The sequence below is a fragment of the Amyelois transitella genome, chromosome 25, assembly GCF_032362555.1.
Source record: "Amyelois transitella isolate CPQ chromosome 25, ilAmyTran1.1, whole genome shotgun sequence".
NCBI classification, from domain to species: domain Eukaryota; kingdom Metazoa; phylum Arthropoda; class Insecta; order Lepidoptera; family Pyralidae; genus Amyelois; species Amyelois transitella.
Genome location: NC_083528.1, coordinates 5750093 through 5777914, shown reverse-complemented (window position 1 = coordinate 5777914; position 27822 = coordinate 5750093). Strand labels below are relative to the sequence as shown.

General features: G+C 39.7%; 1 protein-coding gene across 1 annotated transcript; it reads right to left on the bottom strand.

Annotated features, from left to right (window-relative positions):
* Nucleotides 1-96: 96 nt before the first annotated feature.
* LOC106143473 (membrane-associated guanylate kinase, WW and PDZ domain-containing protein 2) lies at nucleotides 97-27615 on the bottom strand. The gene is made up of 23 exons (XM_060951589.1): nucleotides 27396-27615; nucleotides 26579-27227; nucleotides 24942-25141; nucleotides 23917-24026; nucleotides 22281-22380; nucleotides 21446-21577; nucleotides 19779-19908; nucleotides 17917-18098; nucleotides 16810-16925; nucleotides 16353-16454; nucleotides 14078-14189; nucleotides 13347-13460; nucleotides 12929-13062; nucleotides 12195-12603; nucleotides 11104-11214; nucleotides 10097-10232; nucleotides 9303-9405; nucleotides 8549-8693; nucleotides 6395-6519; nucleotides 4463-4551; nucleotides 3956-4048; nucleotides 3360-3493; nucleotides 97-2327 (listed from the first exon to the last, which is right to left on the bottom strand). The coding sequence occupies exons 2-23, from the start codon at nucleotides 26809-26811 to the stop codon at nucleotides 2149-2151; spliced, it is 3189 nt and encodes a 1062-aa protein (XP_060807572.1). The 5' UTR covers nucleotides 26812-27227; nucleotides 27396-27615; the 3' UTR covers nucleotides 97-2148.
* Nucleotides 27616-27822: the final 207 nt, after the last annotated feature.

Genomic DNA, 27822 nt, shown 5'->3' with positions numbered 1-27822 from the left:
CTTAATGTTATAAGCATTATCCGTCAGTCAATATTAACTTATTAATAAAAATATTATTTTTAGCTCGGTGGTCCCTTCGAGAAATTAATGCAATGATTTTTGTATAATTGATTTCATTTCGCGATATTTATTTATCTTAAATAAAATATAAGGCTTAATCATAATTATTATGTTATATTCTAAAGTAATATAATATTTACACATACATCAAGAAATCAAAATTCCTTAGTTAATTTATGGCTTCCAACATTAATCATCAATTTTGTGACCAATTCCTTTCATTGTTAATATTAAAATCTAGTCATAACATGTATTCTTATATTTAAAACAATCCCGAATTAAACATATTTAGTTGAGCAAAGGTCTACACTAATTGATGAAGAAAATGATTTGACTACAGATTTGACTACACTACTGATTAAAAAAAAATAGTAATTAACAATACTTTAAGTTTATTATTAGTATAACATGTATAACGAGATTTCAACTGGAGATATTTTCTTACAATTTATATTGACAAAATATAATAAAATTAGATTCCAGTCCATCAGACCTTAATGCAACATTGAAGGTAAAATTTATTAAAAATAAGAACACTGGTTCCTTTATACTGGATTTGAACCTTAAACTTATCTATCTGAAGGCACGATATCAATAAAATTGGACGGAATTACATAAACAATTATCCTTAAATATAAACGAATCTTAGTGGCAATATTAAAGCTATACTTTTCTTAATTTATTCATATTTTTTTATAACTAATAAAAAAAACCGACCCGACAGAGTAAGTCAGACCTTCAATATGAATTCATTAATTTGTCTCAATTTTATTTTAAAATATTAGAGTCGGTGGTCAACCGGTTAAGGTGCCCGACTAAAAATCGCAAGTGATGCGTGTAGTGGCACAGGTTCAAATCCTACCTCGTCCATGTACTCACACTCTTTTCTGAGTTATGTACAGTTTTAGGGTTAACCGATGCTCTTACGATGAGAGAAAACATCGTGAGGAAACCTGCACATTCAGGCAACTGGATGTGTAAACATGCTCCAATACGGGTAAGGTTCTCCTGCAAAGATTGCGGGGATCAGATGGGACTCGCTTCTAGTAAAATACAGACTCACCCAATCCAGGATCATGGTAGTAAAGGCGCACCCCGGGCTCCTCTCCAAAAAGGTGAGATGTAACCGGAACTAATGCCCAGAGGAAGAAAAGTACATGTTATAATCAAAAATTACTATATGGGTTACCATTTAGTCTTCAAGACTGTTGGCTCTGTCTACCCCGCATGGGATATAGACGTGACCATATGTATGTACTATATGGTTTAAGGGTCACTAATTGTGGCAATTTTTGGATGGGTGTCCGTCGATAGATCATCATTATTCATATTTTTATGGTGTGAGTCCCGGTTGCGTCTTCACGTCTTGATCTCACTAATAAGAATATTAAAAGCACCCCTCGTCACAATGGCATGAAGGGTCGATGTACCTCAGTCAGAATGGAGTGGAGACCGCACAGAGGTGACCGTTTTTCACGAGAGCAAGGGTCTTTTAAACTGTACTAGTCAGTCACAGATGGTGCTCCAAATTTTGCTTGTATCTCGTCACCATAGTGTGCAGGGTCGATGTGCCTCAGTCACAATGGTATGGAGGCAGCACAGAAAGGAGACTGTTTGATAAAAGGGTCTCTTGAATATCACTAGTCACAGATGGTTGTCCAAAATGCTTTTGTCTCATCACCATAGGGTGCAGGGTCGATGTGCAGTGCAGTTTGTTACCGCTTCTTCTGCACTGACGCCTTGGACACGGCAGTAAACATAGTTTTAAGTCATTTATTTGACGTCAACCAATGTTGTGAAACCAAACGTTTTGACAGTTATTAAGCGATATGAAGTATCCTATAATAATGAATAAAAATTTAGAATTTTGGTCTCTTAAATATCACTAGTCACAGATGGTTGTCCAAATTTTGCTAGTGTCTCATCACCATAGTGTGCAGGGTCGATGTGCCTCAGTCAGAATGGCTTGGAGGCAGCACAGACAGGTGACTGTGTTTGACGAAAGGGTCTCTTGAATATCACTAGTCACAGATGGTTGTCCAAATTTTGCTTGTGTCTCATCACCATAGTGTGCAGGGTCGATGTGCCTCAGTCAGAATGGCTTGGAGGCAGCACAGTGAGCGTGACCGTGGTCCCCGAGTGTTTGATGAGAGCTACGACTTCTGGATGCGGCAGATTCCTGATGGGGGTCCCGTTTATCGCCAGAATGGTGTCCCCCACGTGTAGAAGGCCACAGCGGGAGGCTGGAGAGTTGGGTATCAGTTGTCCTGTGGGAGAGAGAAAAAAGGAAAATACTGTATTAAATTAATATTAATAAATATATATACGGGACAAATTACACAGATTGAGTTAGCCTCGAAGTAAGTTCTAGACTTGTGTTATGAGATTCTTACTCAACGATACTATATTTTTTATAATAAACTAGAGGCCGCCCGCGACTTCGTCCGCATGGGAACCCTATCAATCCCGCGGGAACTCTGGGATAAAAAGTAGCCTATGTGTTATTCTGGGTCTTCAGCTACCTACATACCAAATTTCATGGTAATCGGTTCAGTAGTTTTTGCGTGAAAGAGTAACAAACATCCATACATCCATACAAACTTTCGCCTTTATAATAGTACTAGAGGCCGCCCGCGACTTCGTCCGCATGGAAACCCTATCAATCCCGCGGGAACTCTGGGATAAAAAGTAGCCTATGTGTTATTCTGGGTCTTCAGCTACCTACATACCAAATTTTATGGTAATCGGTTCAGTAGTTTTTGCGTGAAAGAGTAACAAACATCCATACATCCATACAAACTTTCGCCTTTATAATAGTAGTAGGATGTTGATGTTGATACTTAAATAGATAAACATCCAAGACACAGGCCAATCGGAAAAAGTTCTTTTCTCATCATGCCCTGACCGGGATACGAACCCGGGACCGCCAGTGTCACAGACAAGCGTATTACCGCTGCGCCACCGAGGCCGTCAATACTGTATTTCTTATGGTGTATTTGAGTACCGCGGCTCCGACGATGTTGTGTCGGAGTTTGTATTTATGCTCCAATTTTCAATAGATTAAGCTTACGCGCTGTGATTGGCTGGTGGCGTGTGACGTTTAACATGTCCGCCACAGACTCTTCGCTGCCATTGGCTGAGCGCGTCGTATTGTTTAGAAAATTTGAGAAAACCCCTCCCTTTTACCTCACTAAATAGGAGCATACATACAAAACTTCTACGCCCTTCATCTAGTTATTTCGGCTGTAAGTTGTCTGTCAGTCATTAACAAACATTTTAATTTAAGATTAACATCTTACCGATTGTGCTGGTGGCTTTATTAGTGGAGGATATCACGACAAAACCGAACCCTTCCCCTTCGCTCCTGGTCACTGTGACGTCATAGGGGACCGCTGGCCAGCCGCCACGGGAATTGTCGTATTGTACGCCGTACCTGAAATATGTTTAACGATTGAATTTTTTATGGACTAATATTCATTTATTTATTTATAAAATTAATTTTTAACCAATTAAAATAACATTTTAACGTAAAGAAGCAAAATTAAAATTAAAACTACTTATACAAAAAAAGGATGTTTACAAACTAAAATAAAATTTACAAATTGTACAGTCCCTGCATAGCATCAACTTGCGGGATTGTGCCCAGAAGGCTGGCAGCATTGCCAGCATTTGAAAATACATGTTTGAAAATACGTGATATTTGTTCTACGTTTGTTGTAAGAATCCCAATTTTATAAGCCTATACCTAAGTCGCCTCTTACAACATCCATGGAAAAGAAATGGAGTGGTCATTTTTTATATTGGTGAACCGGGAACCACACGGCACGGCCCGGTAGAACACAAATAAAATATATATATAAAACAAACAGAATGAAAAAGAAGAATAATAACTTACCCTGGAGTGACGTGTGAAGTGGGAGGGTACATCGGCGCCGGATGCAGGATGTTATATGAAGTTGGCGGCAAATGATGCACAGACGGGTCAGTACTGAAATAATTCAAAATTTTTATTCGCTATTATAGGACACTTCATATCACTCGGTAATTGTCATATCTTTTGATTTTCACAACATTGGTTGACGTCACATAAATTATTTTTACCGTCGCTTTCCGGCACCAATACAAAAAAGGATAGGACTACTCCATCTCTTTTCCATGGATGTCGTAAAAGGCGACTAAGGGATAGGCTTGCACACTTGAGATTCTCTTTTTGGGCGATGGGCTAGCAACTTGTCACTATTTTAGTGGCCTATTAGTCTTTTCAAGACTGTTGGCTCTGTCTACCCCACAAGAGATATAGACGTGACCATATGTATGTATGTTGAAATTTCTCAAAAACCAAAACTACACAATTTCAAAACATAAATACGGTATTGCAAAAGGTATAGTTTACAGAACTTACGCAAGTAAAGGTTGGTGCGCATGCGGCGCCATATTTGGTATTCCCAATGGCTGGATGTCGGCGCGATTGTGACGTACACCGAGTGTTACCTGCAAAAAAAAAGAAGCCATTTGAAAATGATTTTTTTTTTGTCGTCGTAGTTCAAGGCGCAAAGGATAATTATTTATATATATGTTTGTTTATTGTAGTTTTTTCTGTATGATTTTTATAATAATTTAATTTTATATTTTGCGTAGGTATAAATATATTTATTTAGTTTGACCCCACATGAAGTTCTCTGACATACCCAATGGTCGACTTCAAGCATTAAGTCCGCCAATTGTGCTATACATTTGTATTTTAATCACTACATAGTATAAAACAAAGTCGCCCATTTTGTCTGTAGTCCCTTCGTATGCATAAAACTTTAAAACTACGCAACGGATTTTGATGCGGTTTTCACTAATAGAAAGAGTATTTTCTCCGACAGGTTTTTATATATAATTGAAATACATTGAAACTATATTAGCTGAGTTATAGCAATTTATGTCCAAGAAGTCAGAAAAAAAATCTAATTGAAGATTGCATTTGTGCGTGCGCCGCTTATACCGTTGGATACAAGTAAGAACAATGTATAGCAAAAACATTGGTCTTTATTAGTTCTACAAAAAAGTCCGCGATGACATATATCCAGCTTTTTTATTTAAGTCACAAAAACTACTTTTCTGTATTAAAAAAACATTTAATTCGTTGGGTGATGTTTAACTGGTGATATAACCAATAATACATATATCCTTATCAAAATAAGTAAGTTCATCATCACGAGCATTTAATTTAGATTATTTTTGCAGTTTACAGTGTGTTATTTAGACATATAGTTTAGGAGATATCACGATATTAGTATTGCGGCACGGTACGGGCCGGCCGCGGCGGCGATTGTGAATTGAAAATTAGTATCCAATATGTGTTGGTGCGTTGACTGTATTTGTCGAAGTAGCGGGATACACGCAAACGAAGTTGCGCGGGTCAGCTAGTTTTAAAATAAAATAAACAATTGATTGTGATTCTGCAATACTAAAATAACTGTAAATCTAGCTGTTTAAGGTTTAGTCTGATTAATATATTAAGTGTGATAAATTGAAACTTTATGAAAAAAAGGGGATGATTTTATTATTAGTATGTACGAGGGGTGAGTAATATAGAACTAAGATATATTTTAGGAATCAAGAGAGCGCGCGTTGTAAGAGAGCAAACTGTAATCTGTATATAACATAACATATAATCCCGTCTATATCCCTTGTGGGTAGACAGAGCCAACTGTCTTGAAAAGACTGATAGGCCACGTTTAGCTATTTGGCTTTAAGATAGAATTGAGATTCAAATAGTGACAGGTTGCTAGCCCATCGCCTAAAATAAGAATCCCAAGTTTATAAGCCTACCCCTCAGTTGCCTTTTACGACATCCATGAGAGAGAGATGGAGTGGTCCTATTCTTTTCTATTGGTGCCGGGACGGAGGGATATAGACGTGACCATATGTATCACTACATAGTATATAACAAAGTCGCTATTTTAGTCTGTTTGTCTGTATGCTTAAATCTTTAGAATTACGCAACGGATTTTGATGTGGTTTTTTGTAACGGGTAGAGTGATTCAAGAGGAAGGTTTTTATGTATAATAACATTTATAATTTTGCACCCGTGCGAAGCCGGGGCGGGTCGCTAGTATACATATATAGCAGGAGATGTGTCTGTGTGTACTCCCGGCCAGGGCACGAACTTTCTCTAATTGGCCTGGGTCTTGGATGTTTATCTATCTAAGTATTTATTATAAAATATATCCAGTATCGTCGAGTTAGTATCTCGTAACACAAGTCTCGAACTTACTTCTGGGCTAACTCAATCTGTGTAATTTGTCCCGTATATATATATTTATTTATGTGTGTATGTACTGACGTGCCCGCGCGCCGCCGCCCGGCACACGTGCTGGACGGCGAGCGCGTGCGTGGCGCCCGCCAGCGGCGCGCCGTCCACCGACGTCAGCAGGTCGCCGGGCCGCAGCAGCCCGTCCGCCGGCCCGCCTGCAATGTACACGTTCCTAGATAAACATTCATTTTCTAAATATTTATTACTAGATACCGCCCGCGGCATCGTACGCGTGGAATCAATCCCGCGGGAACTCCGGGATAAAAAGTAGCCTATATGTTATTCTGGGTTTTCAGCTACCTATACAGTTATGTATACCAAATTTCATCGTAATCGGTTCAGTAGTTTTTGCGTGAACGAGTAACAAACATCCATACTGACATCCTGTTCTTTAGCCGATGTTAAGACTAGGCTCCGCCCTCATCGAGAATGCGTCGAACATAGAAACAATGGAGTCCCGCCTGTTTTGATGCGGACCCCGCACCCCGGGCCCTGCTGCTGTGTACGTACCGGGCACCACGAGCCCCACGGCCACCCGGCTGCCGTCCTCGGTGCCGCCCACGATGCGGACCCGCGCCCCGGGCCCTGCTGCTGTGTACGTACCGGGCACCACGAGCCCCACGGCCACCCGGCTGCCGTCCTCGGTGCCGCCCACGATGCGGACCCGCGCCCCGGGCCCTGCTGCTGTGTACGTACCGGGCACCACGAGCCCCACGGCCACCCGGCTGCCGTCCTCGGTGCCGCCCACGATGCGGACCCGCGCCCCGGGCCCTGCTGCTGTGTACGTACCGGGCACCACGAGCCCCACGGCCACCCGGCTGCCGTCCTCGGTGCCGCCCACGATGCGGACCCGCGCCCCGGGCCCTGCTGCTGTGTACGTACCGGGCACCACGAGCCCCACGGCCACCCGGCTGCCGTCCTCGGTGCCGCCCACGATGCGGACCCGCGCCCCGGGCCCTGCTGCTGTGTACGTACCGGGCACCACGAGCCCCACGGCCACCCGGCTGCCGTCCTCGGTGCCGCCCACGATGCGGACCCGCGCCCCGGGCCCTGCTGCTGTGTACGTACCGGGCACCACGAGCCCCACGGCCACCCGGCTGCCGTCCTCGGTGCCGCCCACGATGCGGACCCGCGCCCCGGGCCCTGCTGCTGTGTACGTACCGGGCACCACGAGCCCCACGGCCACCCGGCTGCCGTCCTCGGTGCCGCCCACGATGCGGACCCGCGCCCCGGGCCCTGCTGCTGTGTACGTACCGGGCACCACGAGCCCCACGGCCACCCGGCTGCCGTCCTCGGTGCCGCCCACGATGCGGACCCGCGCCCCGGGCCCTGCTGCTGTGTACGTACCGGGCACCACGAGCCCCACGGCCACCCGGCTGCCGTCCTCGGTGCCGCCCACGATGCGGACCCGCGCCCCGGGCCCTGCTGCTGTGTACGTACCGGGCACCACGAGCCCCACGGCCACCCGGCTGCCGTCCTCGGTGCCGCCCACGATGCGGACCCGCGCCCCGGGCCCTGCTGCTGTGTACGTACCGGGCACCACGAGCCCCACGGCCACCCGGCTGCCGTCCTCGGTGCCGCCCACGATGCGGACCCGCGCCCCGGGCCCTGCTGCTGTGTACGTACCGGGCACCACGAGCCCCACGGCCACCCGGCTGCCGTCCTCGGTGCCGCCCACGATGCGGACCCGCGCCCCGGGCCCTGCTGCTGTGTACGTACCGGGCACCACGAGCCCCACGGCCACCCGGCTGCCGTCCTCGGTGCCGCCCACGATGCGGACCCGCGCCCCGGGCCCTGCTGCTGTGTACGTACCGGGCACCACGAGCCCCACGGCCACCCGGCTGCCGTCCTCGGTGCCGCCCACGATGCGGACCCGCGCCCCGGGCCCTGCTGCTGTGTACGTACCGGGCACCACGAGCCCCACGGCCACCCGGCTGCCGTCCTCGGTGCCGCCCACGATGCGGACCCGCGCCCCGGGCCCTGCTGCTGTGTACGTACCGGGCACCACGAGCCCCACGGCCACCCGGCTGCCGTCCTCGGTGCCGCCCACGATGCGGACCCGCGCCCCGGGCCCTGCTGCTGTGTACGTACCGGGCACCACGAGCCCCACGGCCACCCGGCTGCCGTCCTCGGTGCCGCCCACGATGCGGACCCGCGCCCCGGGCCCTGCTGCTGTGTACGTACCGGGCACCACGAGCCCCACGGCCACCCGGCTGCCGTCCTCGGTGCCGCCCACGATGCGGAACCCGAAGCCCGCGGCGCCCCGCGACAGCCGCACCACCACGTCCGCCAGCGGGTCGCCTCCCACAGAACCGCCCATGTACATTTGCTGGAAAAACATTTCATTTTGTTAAAAAAAAATACCTAATAGATATGAAATACAAATAAAATACGATCCAATCACGAACCTTCAGTGGAGTAGATAAAAAAAAATACATACATACAAAAATCTGTCATAGAAATCATGATAATTTTACAGACGTAAGACCTCCATTTCTGATTACAGTACTACCACGTTGATAAGTCGCCTCGGGATGGATCAATATAGGTCTATATCTTAATAATGAAATTGAGATTCGAATAGTGACAGGTTGCTAGCCCATCACCTTAAAGAAGAAAATGCTGCAGTGCAGTTTGTTACCGCTTCTTCTGCACTGACACCTTGGAAGCGGCAGTAATAAACTTAATTTTAAGTAATTTATTTCACGTCAACCAATGTTAAACCATACGTTTTGACAATTATTAAGCGATACGAAGTATCCTATAATAATGAATAAAAATTTTGAATTTTTGAAGAGTCAAATTTATTAACATTTCTATTTATTGAATTTGACAATCCGCGAAGGTAAGTAAGGAGCTGGTATCCGCGAAGGTAAGGAATTTTTCTAAAAAAAGTAATAACAATATATATATAATATTAAGGTTTCCTAAGTAATACCTGTGGATAGTTAGGCACGTAGACACCCTGTTGCTGTATAGAATCGTTGTCGAGACACGACGACGGTGAATGCATCCGACGAGACGGTGACCCGGGCCGCATTCTGAAAAGAAAACAATTAAGTTTTATAGACGAAGAAAAAAGAAAAAAAAGTGGACGGAGTTTTACTATACGGCAAAATGAAGCACCATTCCTACTAATATTATAAATGCGAAAGTTTGCGTGTATGTCACTATGGATGTTTGTTACTCTTTCACGTAAAGACTACTGAACCAATTACGATGAAATTTGGTATGTAGGTAGACCTGAAGACCCAGAATAACATATAGGCTATTTCTTATCTCGGAGTTCCCGCGGGATTAATAGGGTTTCCATGCGGACGAAGTCGCGGGCGGCTTCTTGTAGTATATATAGTATATATACGAATACACGCCAAACGCACACTCTCTCACGAATATTGTGACAGTCGGCCGACATTATCTATTGTCTCGTTTTCTCTCTCTCTCACACATGCGTACAAAGCCACTACGTCTGCCTTTTTTTCTACGTATTCTTCTTCCTCCAGGCTTTTAGTCCCGGTTGCATTTTCACCTCTCTGGAGAGGAGCCCGGGATTTGCCTTTGACCATGGACCCTAGATATGGTGAGTCGGGCTTTAACATAAAGCGACTCCCATCTGACCTCCGCAACCTTTGCAGGTAAACCTAACCCGTATTAAGATTAAAGTTGAAAGTTGCAGTATATTTCGATCAGACATTTAGTGTAAAATGCTTTTGGATCTATCAATAACATTACCTCATAGGCGATCCTTTGATCCTGCTATTAGATGAATTATTAGAAGGCGATTGGCTTTGTAAACGTGTTGAAGGCGAATTGGCTAACAGTCTCTCTGTCGCACTAGCCGTAGATGGGGAATGACTGCGGAGGCGACCTGCAGGGAAGAAATATAGAGCTTACATTAACATCATTGTTAATTATAAGATGAGATATCATAGAAATACAATGTATTATATATAATTGTAAGTATTTATTTTTTTATATTTTAATAGACATTTGTTTATGTTTAAAAAATAATAATTAAAATGAACTCAAATTAAAACTAAAACTCTTTATAAAAAAGAAAGAAAAAAAAATGATGATTACAAACTTAAATTTAATTTACAAATTGAACAGTCCCTGAATAGCATGAAATTGTAAGACTGTTTTAATTTTATAACTGATTTCATATTAATCAAATGTTTAAAGAAAGCCGTGCCGTGTGGTTCTCGACATCAATATAAAAAAGACCACTTGATCTAGTTCCCATGGACGTCGTAAAAGGCGACTAACGTATAGGCTTATAAACTTGGGCTTCCTCTCGCAGGCGATAGGTTGTGTGTGACCACCTGTCACCTGTGACTTTTTGAATCTCAATTCCATCATTAAGCCGTTACAGTTGATTGTGACTTTTCAGTCTTTTCGAAACTTTTGGCTGTGTCTTCGCCAACAGGGAATAAGGAGGTGATAATATTGATTGATAAATATTTGACGGCCTCTGTGGCGCAATGGTAGTACGCTCGTCTACCGGAGGTCCCGGGTTCGAATCCCGGCCAGGGCATGATGAAAAACGAACTTTCTCTGATTGGCCTGGGTCTTGGATGTTTATCTATATAAGTATTTAAAAAAAATATAGTTTCGTTGAGTTAGTATCTCGTAACACAAGTCTCGAACTTACTTCGAGGCTAACTCAATCTGTGTAACTTGTCCCGTGTATATTTATTATTTTTATTATTATTATATAATGTTTATAATTAGAAAAAAACCTGTAGAATTGGACGGGGAGTGTGGTCTCATTCTGCTGGTGGAAGGTGACTGGTGACGGCCGCCCATTGCCGTCGTGCTCGGCGAGTGCAGGAGACCGTCTTCCGGGAACCCTATAAAAATAAACATTAAATAGGTATGTCTATTGATACATAGTATTTATACATAAAAAATGCATAAATAAAGCGCATGTGTGGACGAATGCAACTTGTCTACATTAAAAAACATGAATGAATGTTACACTAATTATTTCCGTACGAATTACTAAATACCTTCAACTCCCGCCACTTTCGTCCACAGACACGTCAAACTTAATCACCCCCCCTCTTTATCCATCGGAGGTTAAAAATGCAATCGAAAATACTCGTATAAAGGGAGAGAGCCCCTTTGGTACGTGTAGGGGATTAATTAAAAATTTAGACGATATTCGAACGAATATAAACTAGATCCTCGGAAGTCTCATGTTCAACTTTCCATTCTAGAAATTCCCACATTTACGAAGTCAAACAAAATACATGCCATCAGAAACAGCCTGTAAAAAAACCCAAGTCTCGCAGTCACTCGCAGCCTTTCTACTGTAAAAAGTTGTGAGATCCATGTAATACCAAGTCGGTTAATCTATTTAGTCTCTACTTGAAGGACCTTCTGTCTGTAAGTTATTATCATGCCAATATTAAAAATATTTTACGTTAAACAAATAGATCGACTTGGACATCGCATGATTTGATTATTAGCATTGTTTAGGCCCAATGATGCCCAAAGACAAGATGCCATTGCCTTTGCAAAAAATGTTAAAAATAAAATGTCACTGTCATTTTTTCATTGTATAAATTTTTTTAACTTCGTGTCTCTTCAAACCATGACATTGTCAGAATCACCGAAAGTCCGGTGGAAGCCATAATATAGAAAAGAAAGAAAATTTTCACTTCGGCTTCACCGGCGTAACGCGCTCTATCTGACACTTTTGTTACAATAATTTATCTGAATACAGTAAATTTCAAGAAAATTGAGTTTTTATTGACTCCAGTGTGTCAAGCGAAGACAAGCATGTATCACACCACACAGCGAGACGGGTTAACAGGAAAAAACTCACCACCATTGTCGCTGCTATCGGCAACACTGGCGTTGCCCCTCCAGTACGCGGCATTCATATCCACGTGGACAGTAGGCGTGGGAACCTCCCCCCAATTCCCGTTCCATTCCACGTTCCCCTCCCATGGCACACCGTTGCTGTGACCGGCGTCCCACTTCTGATCACTCTCTTCCCACTTTTGGCCGTTCTGGTCCCATTTCTGCCCGTTCTGGTCCCATTTCTGCCCGTTCTGGTCCCATTTCTGCCCGTTCTGGTCCCATTTCTGCCCGTTCTGGTCCCATTTCTGGCCGTTCTGGTCCCATTGTTGGGCGTTCTCGGCCCAGTTGCGGACGTTGTTGGAGTTGTCCACCCATGTCTCTCGCTCCTGCCACTGGTTCCCGTTTTGTTCCCGTTCCGACCAGGGAGCGACCTGGAACATTGGTATTTGGATAGTAAATAAATACAGAAAAATATCAGCACAAAATATTAATATTTCTATAGTAACAAAACATCAGAAAGATCAAAAAGAGATTTACATTATGGGCGTGGACTTATGTAACTCAAGAATACTATTTAAAAAAATATGTAATGGTTCTTTTAACGTCAGCCTAATTTTCAGGACAGATTAAATATAATGTACTTAAAAAAATCCAATTAAAATCATGTAAATATGAACTTCATTCACATAAAATCAAAAATCAATGATTTATTCAGAAAAAAAAAATTGGAAAGGCATTCTTTCAACGTTATTATACCTGGTGCGTTTCAGGCTCTGTCCAGGTGGTAACGGCCGGCAACGTGAGCCGCCCGCCCGGCGTGCTGCTCCGCCGTCGCCGCTCCATCAGGCTCGGTCGCGCGCCGCTGTGCGGGACGGAGTATGTGGCTTCCACTGTACATATGCATATATTTCAAAACTTCTTAAAGCTTATAGCTACAGGTAAACTTTACATGGCGATGATACTCTTTATAATAAATTAAAATCAATCAATAATTGTTTCACTAATTTCCATGGTTCCAATTGTAAAGTTAAATATAGGTGGACACTTTCTCATGCACATGCTACAGATTCATCAAATTACAATTTCAAACTCATAATTTTAATCGAGACTTGATCTACAAAAATTTAAAACCTCTGACTGATTGAATTGACTAAATTTAATAAGATATGTTTACCTGGATTGATTCCATTCAATCTCTCTCGTAAATTGTCTTGCTGAGACATCGCCGGGTTTCTCAGTTGCTCGGCCGTCGGCGTTTTACTCCTGCCCAGTTGGTTGTTATTCGCCGCTAAAAAAAATTAATAATTTCTATAATAATACAGATAAATTGATGTTGCGATGGCAATCAAAAATATATTTTAAAAAATCGTCATGAATCCTATTTTATTCTACACTTACTAGGAGAGTGTGGAGGGAAAGGTCGGAGTGGGAAGGCCTAGACGAACGTATCTTGATCAAATTAAGGACGTCCTGGCAAAGGGTCAGGTCAAGAGTACCCGAAACCGCCGAGCTTGCATGAAGAGAGTTTAAATGTGGATGAAGCGAAGGAAGTATGCAGAGATTGTGGCAAGTGGAAAGATATAGTCTCTCCGGGAAAAAGGCGTGATTTTATGTATCACTACATAGTATAAAACAAAGTCGCTATTTTAGTCTGTTTGTCTGTATTCTTAAATCTTTAAAATTACGCAACGGATTTTGATGCGGTTTTTTGTAACAGGTAGAGTGATTCAAGAGGAAGGTTTTTATGTATAATAACATCTATTAAATAATGGAGAAATACTGTTATTTTCAGGGTTTCTACTGTGGTGTCGTAAAGTGGTGCATCCTATTTTGATAAATAAACATTTGCACCCGTGCGAAGCCGGGGCGGGTCGCTAGTGTGTGTATGTATGTATGTATGCTTACAAGGTGTCGGAGGCACCCTGGTGGCGGATCTGCTTCTTGCACGAGCTATCGCGTTGTTGCGTCGCCACACGCGCAGTGTCGTCTCGTGCAACGCCGGACACTCCTTCAATACCTGGTCATAATAAAATGTGATTGTATTTATAATTATCATATAATTTGTACCTGTCACTATTTGAATTTTATTTATATCATAAAGTTATAAAGTTCGACGTGGTTTTATCAGTCTTTCCGAGACTGCTGGCTCTGTCTATGCCGCAAGGGATATAATAACGTAATTATGTATGTATGTATAATTAAGTTAATTTTCTTAATATTTATAGGGAATGGTTTTGTTCTATTCTACTCTGTATATATATGTGGGAATGAAAGTAAAACAGTGCGGAATTATATCGTAAATCTTCTTATTTTATTGGACTTCTTAAAAACACATCTTATAACGTCTTACATCGTACCACAGACTCACTATTCTATATCTTAATGTTACCAACGTAAAAATAAGGTTAGCTAACAAAAAGGATTTAAATAAAAACAAAACTTCTCCCACACGGCCGTCCTGCACATTCATCTGACCCAGATGAACAAGTGTCATTGTTGATCCATGGCTTCAAATCAGCAAAGCTTGTTGTATAGGTAATAAAAAGACTTTCCTTTTTAGCAACCCAATCACCATCCATATGAGCGATAAGCTTCTTTCTATTTCTGTAATAATATCTTATATTTTCTTTTTGATTTTTTTGTATTGGTTCTTCAGCATTCAGTCTTAACTCATATCTTATCTTATTACAAATCTTTAATTCTTCTTCATCTATAAATTTCATAAATTCTTTGTTTCCAACCTTCATCTTTGACCCAAAATTATTAATAACCTTTTTCATCTTTTCTTTCAGGTTTTCTATAAAATACTCTCTATTAACAGGTTCTTCAATCTTCGTGATTCCAAAATGTCCATATTGGTATTTCTTTCTTATTATTTCAAGTGGCATTTTCTTTAGAACTACAACAAAAAACGCAGCATCTTTTTCTTGACAAAGAATTCCTCTTTTCAACATATAATTTGGTACTTTCTTCAGACGGGCAGCAATCTTTGTACGCATCGTGCACACTGGGTTTCTTATTAATGCGTCAGCATTATTAAGTTCCAATTCTGATCTGTGTTCTATTTCATTAATGTACTCTTCCAGGAGCGGAGCCCAGCGAGCTACAAGTAAGTCTTTCTTATGTAATGTTCTTTCTATTGGAGGTAATGGACGTGGACTTTGAAGGATAGGATCTTCATCGGTAAGTACTAATTTCATATCAATATTACTTAATTTCTTCGTTTCTTCATTCTTATATTCTTTAAACATTTTATTAATCTTTTTAACAATTGCTTTATTTTCAGGGTTATGATCTTTATAAACAGCATTATTTTCTTTAACAATTCGTGTCATGCAAGGATTTTTTTCTAGATAAACGCCCTCTGCAGTAAACTTGACTTAAAATTCTTTAAGAAGAGGATTTCCAAGGATAATGCTAACAGGTATACAGTTATCTTGCACAACATAGAATTTGAAATCGGTATAATAATCATCAATCACAACTTTAGCGCTCAAAAGCCCTTCCGTGCGTATTCGTTTTCCTGCTATCCCAGTTAGTTCTGTAATAGTATCTTTGTCGTAATTAGATTCACTATTTAAAATAATAAAATGTCAATGACTTCGTAACAACTTCAGTTCAGTGTCCACAGTACCTACTTATTGAATATAGGGATCAGTGACAGTATCGGGAAAATAGCACTGCGTCGGTAAAACAGCACGTCTTCATAAAATCAAAATGGCCGTTACTTCTATAAAACACAGCTTCAGTTTTCGTTTTTTATCACTTCGTCTTCAATTTCTTCACACTGTTTTTTTTTTATATCCCGGACGAGCCCCCAAAATAGTTGTGGGAATGAAAGTAAAACAGTGCGGAATTATATCGTAAATCTTCTTATTTTATTGGACTTCTTAAAAACACATCTTATAACGTCTTACATCGTACCACAGACTCACTATTCTATATCTTAATGTTACCAACGTAAAAATAAGGTTAGCTAACAAAAAGGATTTAAATAAAAACAAAACTTCTCCCACATATATGTTACTTTGCGAAACATATCTCTAAATATGTTTGCAAAGTAACACATAACTTGGCAAGAAAAATCAAGTGCACGCATCATGCTCAAACAAGTGACAAAATAAAAATAATAACAAAAAGAGTAAAAGAAATAGAGGGAGGGATAAGTCAAATAACTCACTTGTACGACGTGTTGGTGGGGAGAGTGGCGAACATCTGTGTCGCCAATTTGTAGAAGCAGGTCACCTTCTCGAAGACCTGCGCAGCGGCTCCTGTCCAATACCTGGGCAAAATGTTATTTTATCAATATGACCTTTAAAGCATAAAAAATGTGTATAATTCCATTTTATTCACCTTTATTAGGAAAACAAATATGGTTGTTTAGTGATATTGTAGTATTATGCATAAACCAAATATCATTTCAAACAAAAAATAAATAATTAGTCAATTTGTTAGTAGGTAAATTATTTAATATGATGTGTTTCACTATATTCTCTCGTAACAAAACTCTTATGAAGTAGATATACTCTGAATTGTCGAATCGTGGAACGAGCGGTAACCTTCATTCGAATTTGCGCCTGTTTCTCATTAATGAGAAACGAACATGTTTCTCGGTATATTATACAATGAGAAATCACCTTTTTGACTTTCTGCCCGTGAACACTGTCAGCGATAGTGAACCCAAAGCCGGCAGCTCCCCGACGTAAGGTTAATATCAATTCGCGACCTGCTTCACTGTTGTTTCTCGGATGTTCTGAAATAAAAATAATATGTAAGCAAGTAATATTTTAAGTTTCATAATATTTAAATTAAAACCTAATCAAGAACAGTCAAGGTTAACATACATACGTTTTGTTATTCAAATATGTTCTGGTAAATGCGCTAATTGAGTTTAAAAAGGTAATTTTATAAGTATACCTAAAGTAATGGCATATTACAAAACATCTTAACATTTATTTGGATTGTAGGAAAGCGGACTCTGGTCCCAGATTTATAATGGCTGAGGTGACACGCAAAGATGAGAAACTATCACAATGTTGCAACAAAACAATTAGAGCATGTATGGTTCACATATAAGGCTCAGCCTACCTTTAAACGAGACAAGACATAAACATGACACAAAAGACGGTTCAGACGTATTATATCTCACCAAAGAAATTGTAACATATTGACGCGAACATAGCTGCTTTGCAAAATAAAATTTTATTAGATAAAATAATCATATAAGGTCAAACATTCTTCTTTGCTACCCACTATTTTGTTGTTGAGTGACTGTCTGGGATCTTACAAATCTTACTTCTGGTTTAGAGATTAATATGACGCTTCAAATTATTTTTTTCCGTTGTTAGACACTGTTTCTCATGTACATATAACTGTCACAATCTACAATACATTCTGATATTTACTGTACAGTTATTCCAGCCAGATGTAGAACTAGTATGGCGCCTTTAACATACATACATATGGTCACGTCTATATCCCTTACGGGGTAGACAGAGCCAACAGGCTTGAAAAGACTGAATGGCCACGTTCAGCTATTTGGCTTAATGATGGAATTGAAATTCAAATAGTGACAGGTTGCTAGCCCATCGCCTAACTAAGAATCCCAAGTTTGTAAGCCTATCCCTTAGTCGTCTTTTACGACATCCATGAGAAAAAGATGGAGTGGTCCTATTCTTTTTGTATTGGTGCCGGGAACCACACGGCACGGCGCCTTAAAGATTGGTAATTAATTGAAATCTGACCTGTAGCTAGAGACAGCAGATGGTCAGCGGAGGGACACCTGGGCGGCGGCTGGCTGGTGTCCGCGGGCCCCCCGTCCAGGTCGAACGAGCGGGACAGCAGCCGGCGCGCGCCGGGGCTGCGCGGGGCGCCGTCCGGCTCGTCGAGCCCGGGGTTCGATTGCTCCGGGGAGTCTAGGTTGAATCTGTTATATATAAAAGAGGATACGTACATATAGTCATGTCTATATACCTTGCTGGGTAGCTGAGCTGGGTTGAAAAGACAGAAAGGCCAAAGGATGTATGGCTTTATGTTGAAATTGAGAAAAGAGGACACTGACTCGACTGATTGACTGATATATACACGCACAGTATGTTCCGCCTTCTAGTGATTTGAAATATGGCATGTAGATTCATTAAATAGGTTCATTAAATTCTAGGGGTGCACAAAGAAGTGATTTCCCGAATTTCCGCGGGAACAGAAAATATATATTTTTTATTTTTTTCAAGGGCGGCGGTACCCAGCCCCACCTTTTTAAATTTAAACGCAAGAAGTAATCAAGTATTGTGGCACGTGTCTCTGCCTACCGTAAAAAATGCGTGACCATATGTATGTACATAGGTCTTCTTCTTCGTCGTTACCTTTCCCCACTTTCTACGCGGGGTCGACACAGTATGTTAGTTTTTTCCAATTACATCTGTCAATTGCCATCTCACTGGTCACTCCCTTTCTCCTCATACTATCCTTTACGCCATCCATCCATCCATATGTATGTACATAGGTATGTTTAATTATTGACACAACAAGCAAAATCAACATCGATATATCTAATGATATCAAACATCTTACTATACTTCTAACTAAACTGAGATTGGACAAAAGAAAGTTGTCGACATGGAATCTAATATGGTGTCATTATTACAAGGAGGAAAAATGAACAACAGTGCTATATATAGAAAATACATTGAACATGCATGCAATTACATACTTGACAAAATGTCATCATCTTCCCACCATTGTAATCCCTGGAAAAGGGTCCAACTGGGAGAAAAGTAGAAAAAGGTATGACAACGATGTAGGGGAACAAATATGGCGGGGAGGGATTTCTTTTTAGCAGTTACCATAACATAACAAAATATGATGTATAAATGTACCTACGTGGAGAGACTGTCGTCTTACCTTTTAAACTTACATTAATAGTGCTTACTAGTTTTACACTTTGTTTCTTTGTAATATCTTTATTGTACATACGAAAGAACACAAAAATACAGGGAATTTGTAAGACAAAATATACAAAGGCGGTCTTATCCCATTTAGGGATCTCTCCCAGTCAACTTTTACGTTGTATTATACTATTTATAAATAATAGAGATATTAAACGCGAACGTAACGTAGTTTTAAGCGACTCACGCTTCGCCCGGTGACCACGGATCATTGTAACATGATTCGAAAGTACTAGATAAAATAAAGTTACGTTACGCGCGCGTTTAATACCTACCTGAATTATTTATAAATAGTATTAATTGTGCTACTATTTATACTTCAAAAAAGATTTTTTTATAGCTCTGAAAGATAAGTGCGGTTATCAATCAATCAACTAAAATGAGCACGTAAACGCAAAAAATGTCATTAACATGTCATTAATATTATTCAGTACTTGGCGTTTGAATCCCAAAAAAAAATCGCGTTACCATATTCGATTGGAATTAACCCCCAACTGGTCTGACCCCCAAGTCGTCCAACAGTGTTCACGCAAATGATCAGAAGATATCATTAAATCGCTTTGGAGGCTGTATTAGTTATAATTAGATTTAAGTTACGTGACGTCAATAAGTGATACCTTGTATCCAATTTTGAAAATAAATCTATTCTATTCTATTCTTACCTCGTCCGCAACGCTCTGGTGAGATGCTGCATAGCAACGGCGTCGGAAGTGGCCGGCGTCGCGGCGTCCACGGCGCGGGTGCTCAGCACGCGAGTGTTGGGGTCCTCCGAGTCGAACGATAGAGGGTAACCTGACAACCATGAAGATAATATGGTAATGAGGCACCTAATGTCAATTTCTGGAAGCTGGGACCAAATTTGGATGAATTTGGTCCCAGCTTCTATATGATATATATATGTATATTTATATACCTTTTTTGACAACTCACAAACGAAGTGCGTTTGACGTTAATTTGCCAAGTTGAGACATAAGGTGGTGCACGCTAGCTCAAATAATGCCTATTCTCTACTCTATATATTCTATACTCCTTATGTGGTCTAGGGGTGCAATAAAAGGGGGTTTCCCGAAATTCCTGTGGAAACGGCAATTAACGCGATTTTTCGTTTTACGCAGGCGCATATCTTATATTCTATACAAATTGATAACTATGTTTTTGTATGATTTTAAGCGGTCGACCGAACGCACTATATACTAAAAATAAAATGACCATTTACGATATGAAATTATAATTTGGCCATCATGAATATTTTTATATGAATCGCGATGTGATAAAAAAATCTACTTCATGTATATTTCTTACGCCAAAATTAAAGACAGTATATATCTGAGGTCAGTATCAAGACTTTATATATTTAAGTTAGGAACTGATGGTGATTTATATAGAAAAACTTGTCATATATATTTTTTATAAATCGCACTAATGGTTCAAGCTTTTGTCCAAAGAAAATAAATGTAATAGATTTACATAAGTTTTACACATGGGTGGTAACAGTTGATGTAACTAATGGGTTATCATCGTGATTAATCATCCGGTAACGTAATGATTGCTAATCTTGATTCGATTAGGTAAATAACTTACAGTGTGTTTATTTTATGTAAGTTATAACTTGTAAAGTTATTAGTTATGCGTTTCCGGCAGAGTATTAATTCATTTTGTTTGTTTATTTGTAAATTCTCTATTGCACATAAAAATAAATACAATAAATTATAGTCATTATATTTACAAGAATATGTACAACGGCGGACTTATCCCAATCGGGATTTCTTTCATTTATCTATTAATAATAACAAACAACTATGTTATAAAAATATATTAAAAATTATTTCCATGTTACAATTTATGATATACATATATCATAATATTAATGCACCGACAGCGTTATTCACAGGTTAGCTGTTAACATCAAATCAAAATTAAAACCAAAGATAAAAATCAATAAAAGTAGAATAAAATGGTCTTCCATAAGGGTCTTCTATAAAAAAAAAAATAACCAACTGGTGCGAATAAATATTTTGGTGTAACATCTGAATTTAATGTTTGATTTCCTATTTGATTCAATGGTTAAATAAATAAATACATAGATACATATAATCATGTCTATATCCTTGGCTCGCTTGAAAAAGTACCATTTGTAGCGATATACAACCTCCTGTGTTTTGTTCAGAAATTACCACTATACTCTCTTTTATAATAGATTATTATTAGAGCCAAATAAATAGTGTTTATTTTACTAACATAGGTACCTAAGCACATTGTTACTAACACACTATGAGTTTTACTTTTATTACTTAATAAAAGAAATGTATTATTATTATTAAATACGTGCCTCTAACGAGATGCAGAGTGACGTCGGTGCCGGGCGCGATGGACTGGAAGATCTGCGCGACCTGCGCGTGCGCCAGCCCGCGCACGCCGCGCGCGCCCACGCCCACCACCACGTCGCCGGGCCGCAGCGCTCCTGGGGGGCAGGGGGACATTCATGGCATGTCAAAAGGTTCATGTCACTATACATAAGGACTATTCAATCTCTTTTCTGTGGATGTCGTGAAAAGCAACTAAGGGAAAGGCTAATAAACTTTAGATTTTACTTTTAGGCGACTGACTAGTAACTAGTTACTATTTAAATCCATCATAAAGCCATACGTGACGTTTCTGACTTTTCAAGACTGTCCAGCACAATAAAAATTACAAAGAACGGGAATGACCCATCCATGCAACTGACTGTCTAACCATGATTGATTCACTACGGACAAGGTTTAACTCCAAAGGTTGCGGAAGTCAGATGGGAGTCGCTTCGTGCAAAAATCTGACTGACCCAATCTAGGGGCCATGGTCAAAGGCATAACCTGTGCTCCTCTCCAGACTAGTGAGGATGCAACCGGGACTAAGAAGAAAATGCTGCAGTGCAGTTTGTTACCGCTTTTTCTGCACTGACGCCTTGGAAGCGGCAGTAAACTTAGTTTTAAGTAATTTATTTGACGTCAACCAATGTTGTTAAACCGTACCTTTTGACAATTATTAAGCGATACGAAGTATCCTATAATAAAGAATAAAAATTTTGAATTTGAATTTGACTAAAGCCAGTAACTGTAATTCAACTGATGGACTTTATGATAAGCAATAAAGATTTTGAATTTGAAAAAGGCTTATTCTCTTCTCACCATCTATCCAAGCGGGACTGTGCGGCACGATACTCCTTATTTGAAGGTACCCTTCCGTCTCCGGTATGCCTTCAGCGCCGATCAACGTGAAGCCGAGTCCCTGAAAACAAAATGCTTTCACACATCGCAGCCAGGATTTTGGGGAATAAATCGTTCCATTATACATTACTTAGAGGGAAGCGTTGGATGGAGTTCTCCTCTAACAGAGCTTTGTGGAATTCATTGGGGGAGGCCTATGTTCAGCAGTGGATGACCTTTAGCTGCTGCTGATGTATCATTTGTTCGTTTGATTGTGACCACTTAGTTGCTCCGCGCGTTCTTCAATATCCTTGAAATTTTGCTCATTGTATAGTTTTCATAACTAAAAGTACCGTGTGGTTCCCGGCATCAATAAAAAATAGGAGCACTACATCTCGTTCCCGTGTTTGTCGTAAAAAGCGACTTAGGGATAGGCGTAAAAACTTGGAATTCTTCGTTTAGGCGATGGGCTAGCAACCTGTCACTATTTGAGTCTCAATTCTATTACTGAGCCAAACAGCTGAACGTGGCCTATGAGTCTTTTCAGTTGGCTCTGTCTACCCCGCGAGGGATATAGACGTGATAATATGTATGTATGCATAACATAAATTAACATTATACCATTTAATATACTATTTCAATAGAATTGAGATACCTGTGTGCGAGAAAGATCCAAAAACTAAGTGTATCTACAAAACAATACCTATATTAATTTTATCGAGTGAAAAATAAGAAAAAAAATACGAGAGTTGCCATTAAAATAGTTTTCATTCCGCAGATTTACCCGCAACCTCGACCTTATTGACACGTGAACATAATCCTCTCGCCAGCATGACTATCGGGGTCATTATTAAAATAAGGACATCACAGAAAGGCCAGCTATGTTTTACATTTGAAGTTAAGCAGCTGGAAACATTTTTAACCGCCTTCAAAAAGAAAGAAAAACTGTTTGTTCGCGATTATCTCGTGTTTCGCTCTACCGATACTTAGAAGAAATTTTACCAACTTCAAAGAAGGATATCGATTGGAGAAGGTGTTTTTTTTACAAAAGTTGTATTAGTTTTCTACAAGTCAAGGTTTCTTTGGGTCAAAGGCCTCAGAGTTGTGGTGATGGGTGCAACTGGAAACTAGCATAGGTGAGTGAGAGACAAGGGTTGCCCTATCTCTCTTTCTCATCCTCCAGGGCTTTGGCTTGGGGTTTGCTTTCCGACGTTCCTCTCTACATTTTGTCGGGTCTATGAAATTCTCGGTTATAAGGGCATTAGTTGCACTGACTGCCATTCACCATTTTACATGAGATGGGTGGAGGTGGCTTAGCCAGACTTAATGTTCTACTTTTTTATTTCTACAGTTCTATGTGTGAAATTCCAAAAAAGAGAGATGAAATGCGTAAACTGACAATCAAAAATATTTTCTGTGTATATAAATTGATAGTACTTTCTTTCTCATTTCTAATATTAATTAGACTAATTTAATTTATAATTTTACCAGATCATCCCAGACGAGGTAAACGAATCAAGCACTGCAAGTTGGATACTATAATATTATTATAATAGTATTCAATAATGATGATTCAATTTATAGACTCACATCTGTACCTTACTTTATTCTAGGTTACCTGAGTCCCCTTTGTGAGCGTGAGGCTGAACCTCTCCCCCCGTAGCTCTCCCGTGGCCGGTGGACCGTTTGCTTGGTTGCTTGCGCCATTTTCTGCTGCTAATTTCTCCGCTGAAATTAGATTATCATTTAAGATATCTATGTCATTCTGTTAAGTTAAATCTAGAGAGGCCTTTTAGTTATTTCTAAAGGTAGAGTAAGAATAGAGATGTAAAGTAATTTACTTCTTTTGTTTGTGAGTCTCACACAGTCCCATCCTCGCTACAATGAAGGCTTGTTGTCTTTTAATATTTTATGTAAACTAATTTAGTTCCACATTAATACTCTTCTTCTTTCACCTGTCGTTTGTCTCGGTTACATCCTCACTTTTATGGACAGGAGCCTGGGGTGCGCCTTTACGATCATGATCCTTGATTGGGTGAGTCAGGTGTTTACACGAAGCGACTCTCTGACGTCGGCAACCTTTGCAGGGGAACCTAACTCAAAATTTTGTACATGCCCAGAAAAGAGTAATTGGTACATGGCTGAGGTAGGATTTGAACCTGTGCCCTTACACGCATTAGCCGGATAGCTTAACCGTTCGACCGCCGACGCTTACTACCGTTACAAAGTAATACTAGTTCCAGAGAATACCAACTTAGTCTATTCATAAATTAAAAATATAAATTAAAACTGTTGGCAATTTTGCATTCATGAATAAAAAATGAGATCATAACTTTTACTTAAAGACTGCATGTGATTTCTGAATTTGCATACTTGCAAAGATTTCTCCTAGCAAATTCCGTGTGAAAATGTAATAGGATGCGAGGTAAATGTAAGCAGACTGATATGTTACTGTACAAGTATCAGATTTTTTTAAACTATAGTTAAATAACTGGACACACATTAAACTTATTTAAATAGCCACTCTGACTTTTTAACATATGAAATAAACTCATCAGCTTTGCTTAATTAAGCCTTGAAGTAGATATCTACTTGAGAATATGTAATTTACAAATACCAATCAGAACACACAAATGTATTTACCACGTAGTCTTCTCGCCTGCAGCACCGGATTCTCATACTGTGTTCTTCTATTGATATGGTCTACATAGTAGGACCCATATCGCTCGTCCGATACCCTCTCCCACCCATACGGTAGCTCATCCTCACCGCATTCACCTAGGGAATGTTTCCGGAACCGAGCCAGTCTCGGGTCCAACCAGTGAGAAGTACCGGTGTTGTAGCTGAAAAGATAAGTTGTATTATAACTTATTACTATGTTAGAAATTTGATCACAACAGGTAATGGTGAAAGTAAAAAAGGATTGCATGAAATTAAGAACCTTTTTGTAATTAATTAACAGGCATGATGGCAAATTTTTGTTTTGGTGTCTATTAATTTAGTTTTATAGCAACTAAAACATTTCAATAAACAAAAAAAGTAAATAACAGATTATTCAGGCAACTTATAAATGCCTCTTTGTAAGACATTTAATGCTACTTGTTAAAGGTGTTCCTTATTTTTTTTAAATAACAGACTGATGCTATAATTTATAATAAAATTTATATAATTTTATAACTTGACATTCTTATTTTGAATAAAAATAAAAAAAATATTGTAAATCTTATATGTTTTTATTATAAAATATAGTATCTTTAAGTTACTATCTCATAAAAAATATGTCGAATCTACTTCGAGTCTGACTAAACCTGTCCCATATATATTTTTTTATTTATGGAAACAAAATTAAAACTAAAAATTCACAAAATGTATTGAATTAGGATTTTTCTACTAATTTGCATAATTTGAAGCCCTTGTTCTTATTCCTGTTGTTTGAAAGCTTATAACTGAGTTATAAAAAAAGTCAAAGGTAAAAAAATCACAAATAAAAAATCTTCCTTAATTCTAGAAAACTTTAAACAGATTTGCAAGCAAATTGTGTAAATCTACAAATGTAAGTCTTATTCTCATACAATTACTTACAATTAGAGAGCATGTAATTGGCATGGATGTGCTAACATGTGAATAGATGCCAATTATTTTTGCAAACAAAGATTTCAGAACTTTCACATGGTGTTGAGACTACTTGTTTACATAACAAAGACCTTTGTTTTTAGCACAGACATTAAAAATAATATAAGACTTGATTTATTTTTTTATAGAAAAAGGTAAGTTCCTACTGGTAAATGTGTCATCGTAATAGATGATTATTACCACCAGTCAGTCACCTTATCATTTCCAGATGAAATTTAATAATTAAAATACATATACAGGACTAATTATGAATACAATGTATACACATAATTAGTTGAAAGTACTAATAGGTATTCAGCTAGCTAAAAATAAATTCAAGGCTTGCATTATGAGATAGAGACTCGACTTCATTACAACTTATGCCCCGGAGGGGATCTGAACACATGGCCTTTAGTCCCAGTGGCAAGGACAGTTCTGCTACTTTACAGACACCAATATCAAATAAATTACATCATAGTTCCGAGTTTATATAGACAGCTTTACTATAACTATGCATAAAGTTGTCTGTGTTTTCTAAAGAGGTGACACAACATAATTTTGATCACCCAGGTGACCAAAGTGGAACAAAACCATCTTTTTAGTTTGGAAATAGAATATGGCATAAATTAAAATTTAATATGTAATTAGTGTTTCAGAAGTTTACTCACTCAATGAAGTATGCTTCTCCAGATGGAGTAAATGCCTTCTCCCACATTGGCGGTAGGGATCCTAGCTTGAATTCATCATCATCATCTATCTTGTGGTTTGGATCCACCACTCTGACACCAGCTACAGAGCCTCCTATTGTTCCAGCAGTTCCTGAACTATGTGTTGATATACCAGCAGATGATAATCGATCTGAATCCACTGAGTTTTGGGCCATTTTAATGCAACATAGCATTCAGAAAAGTTGTGAATACTATCAATTTTCCCACCAATAAGTTTCAAAAATAGAACAACTATCACCTCACATCACAGAGTCACAGACAAATCTGATATTTTTTCTAAATCCTTTTTGTATTGTCATCAGTCAGGAATTCCACAAAAACAAAACATTATCTGCCAGCCAGTGAAACACGTATGAGTCATTTTGGGACTGATGACTCCTTTTTTACAGTTTTATAAATTTACCTGCTGTCCATTAGCAAGTACAAACGTAACAACTAACAGGATTGGTTTCCCGTCAAATCATTTCATAATCACAGTGCACTCAACTCATTGCAGCAATCTGCATCGATGCAGGTGCATCGTAACCGTAACGAACTTTAACGTAGAAAGATAGTGAAAACATCAAGCATTCCCACATTGTAACGCCAACTGTAACGGTAAAAATAACGCAAAAATGAATTCAATGATATGAAGACGGTTTAAAACTTTTTCACTGTTTAGATGAAGTTTTAATTTTGAAAGTAGGGTACAGCAACAAGTGAATAGGTACCTAGCACACATTCATGACCCTACAGCTGTTTGTTTATAGATACCTACCTACGTACAAACCACATAATTAAAAAGGTCGTCTTGGTTTTATTAGATTACATGTGATATTAACATACACACTTGTTTACAAGCAAATATATGGAGAACCGAATATTATTAAAATAAGTACTGGTTTAACATAGTTCGTTTATAATATTGAGTTTCAAAGTAAAACTTCAAACGCCTACCAACAAAACCACTTTTTTGAAGACCGACTGACCGACCATAGACTTTGCCATAGAATAGACAACGGACGAATAGACTAACTCGACTTAATTTAACGAATTGAACTGATCCAGCGAGAGGTAATCGAGCTTTAATCGAATGACTTGAGCACAACCTTCAAACTTTATGTGATGTGGTAAAATGCTAATAACAGAATATTATATTGTGTTGGTTGTAAAAGATCAGGTGAAGATATCAGAATGTAAATGAA

Bases quoted from the DNA above. Each gene is read 5' to 3' on its own strand.
- LOC106143473 (XM_060951589.1), bottom strand. From the start codon at position 26,811: ATGCTATGTTGCATTAAAATGGCCCAAAACTCAGTGGATTCAGATCGA. The intron at 3,494-3,955 runs GTAAGTTATTAT...AACATATTTCAG, and splicing joins ACTTCACACGTCACTCCAGG to GTACGGCGTACAATACGACA. The intron at 2,328-3,359 runs GTAAGATGTTAA...TCTCTCCCACAG, and splicing joins TAAAGCCACCAGCACAATCG to GACAACTGATACCCAACTCT.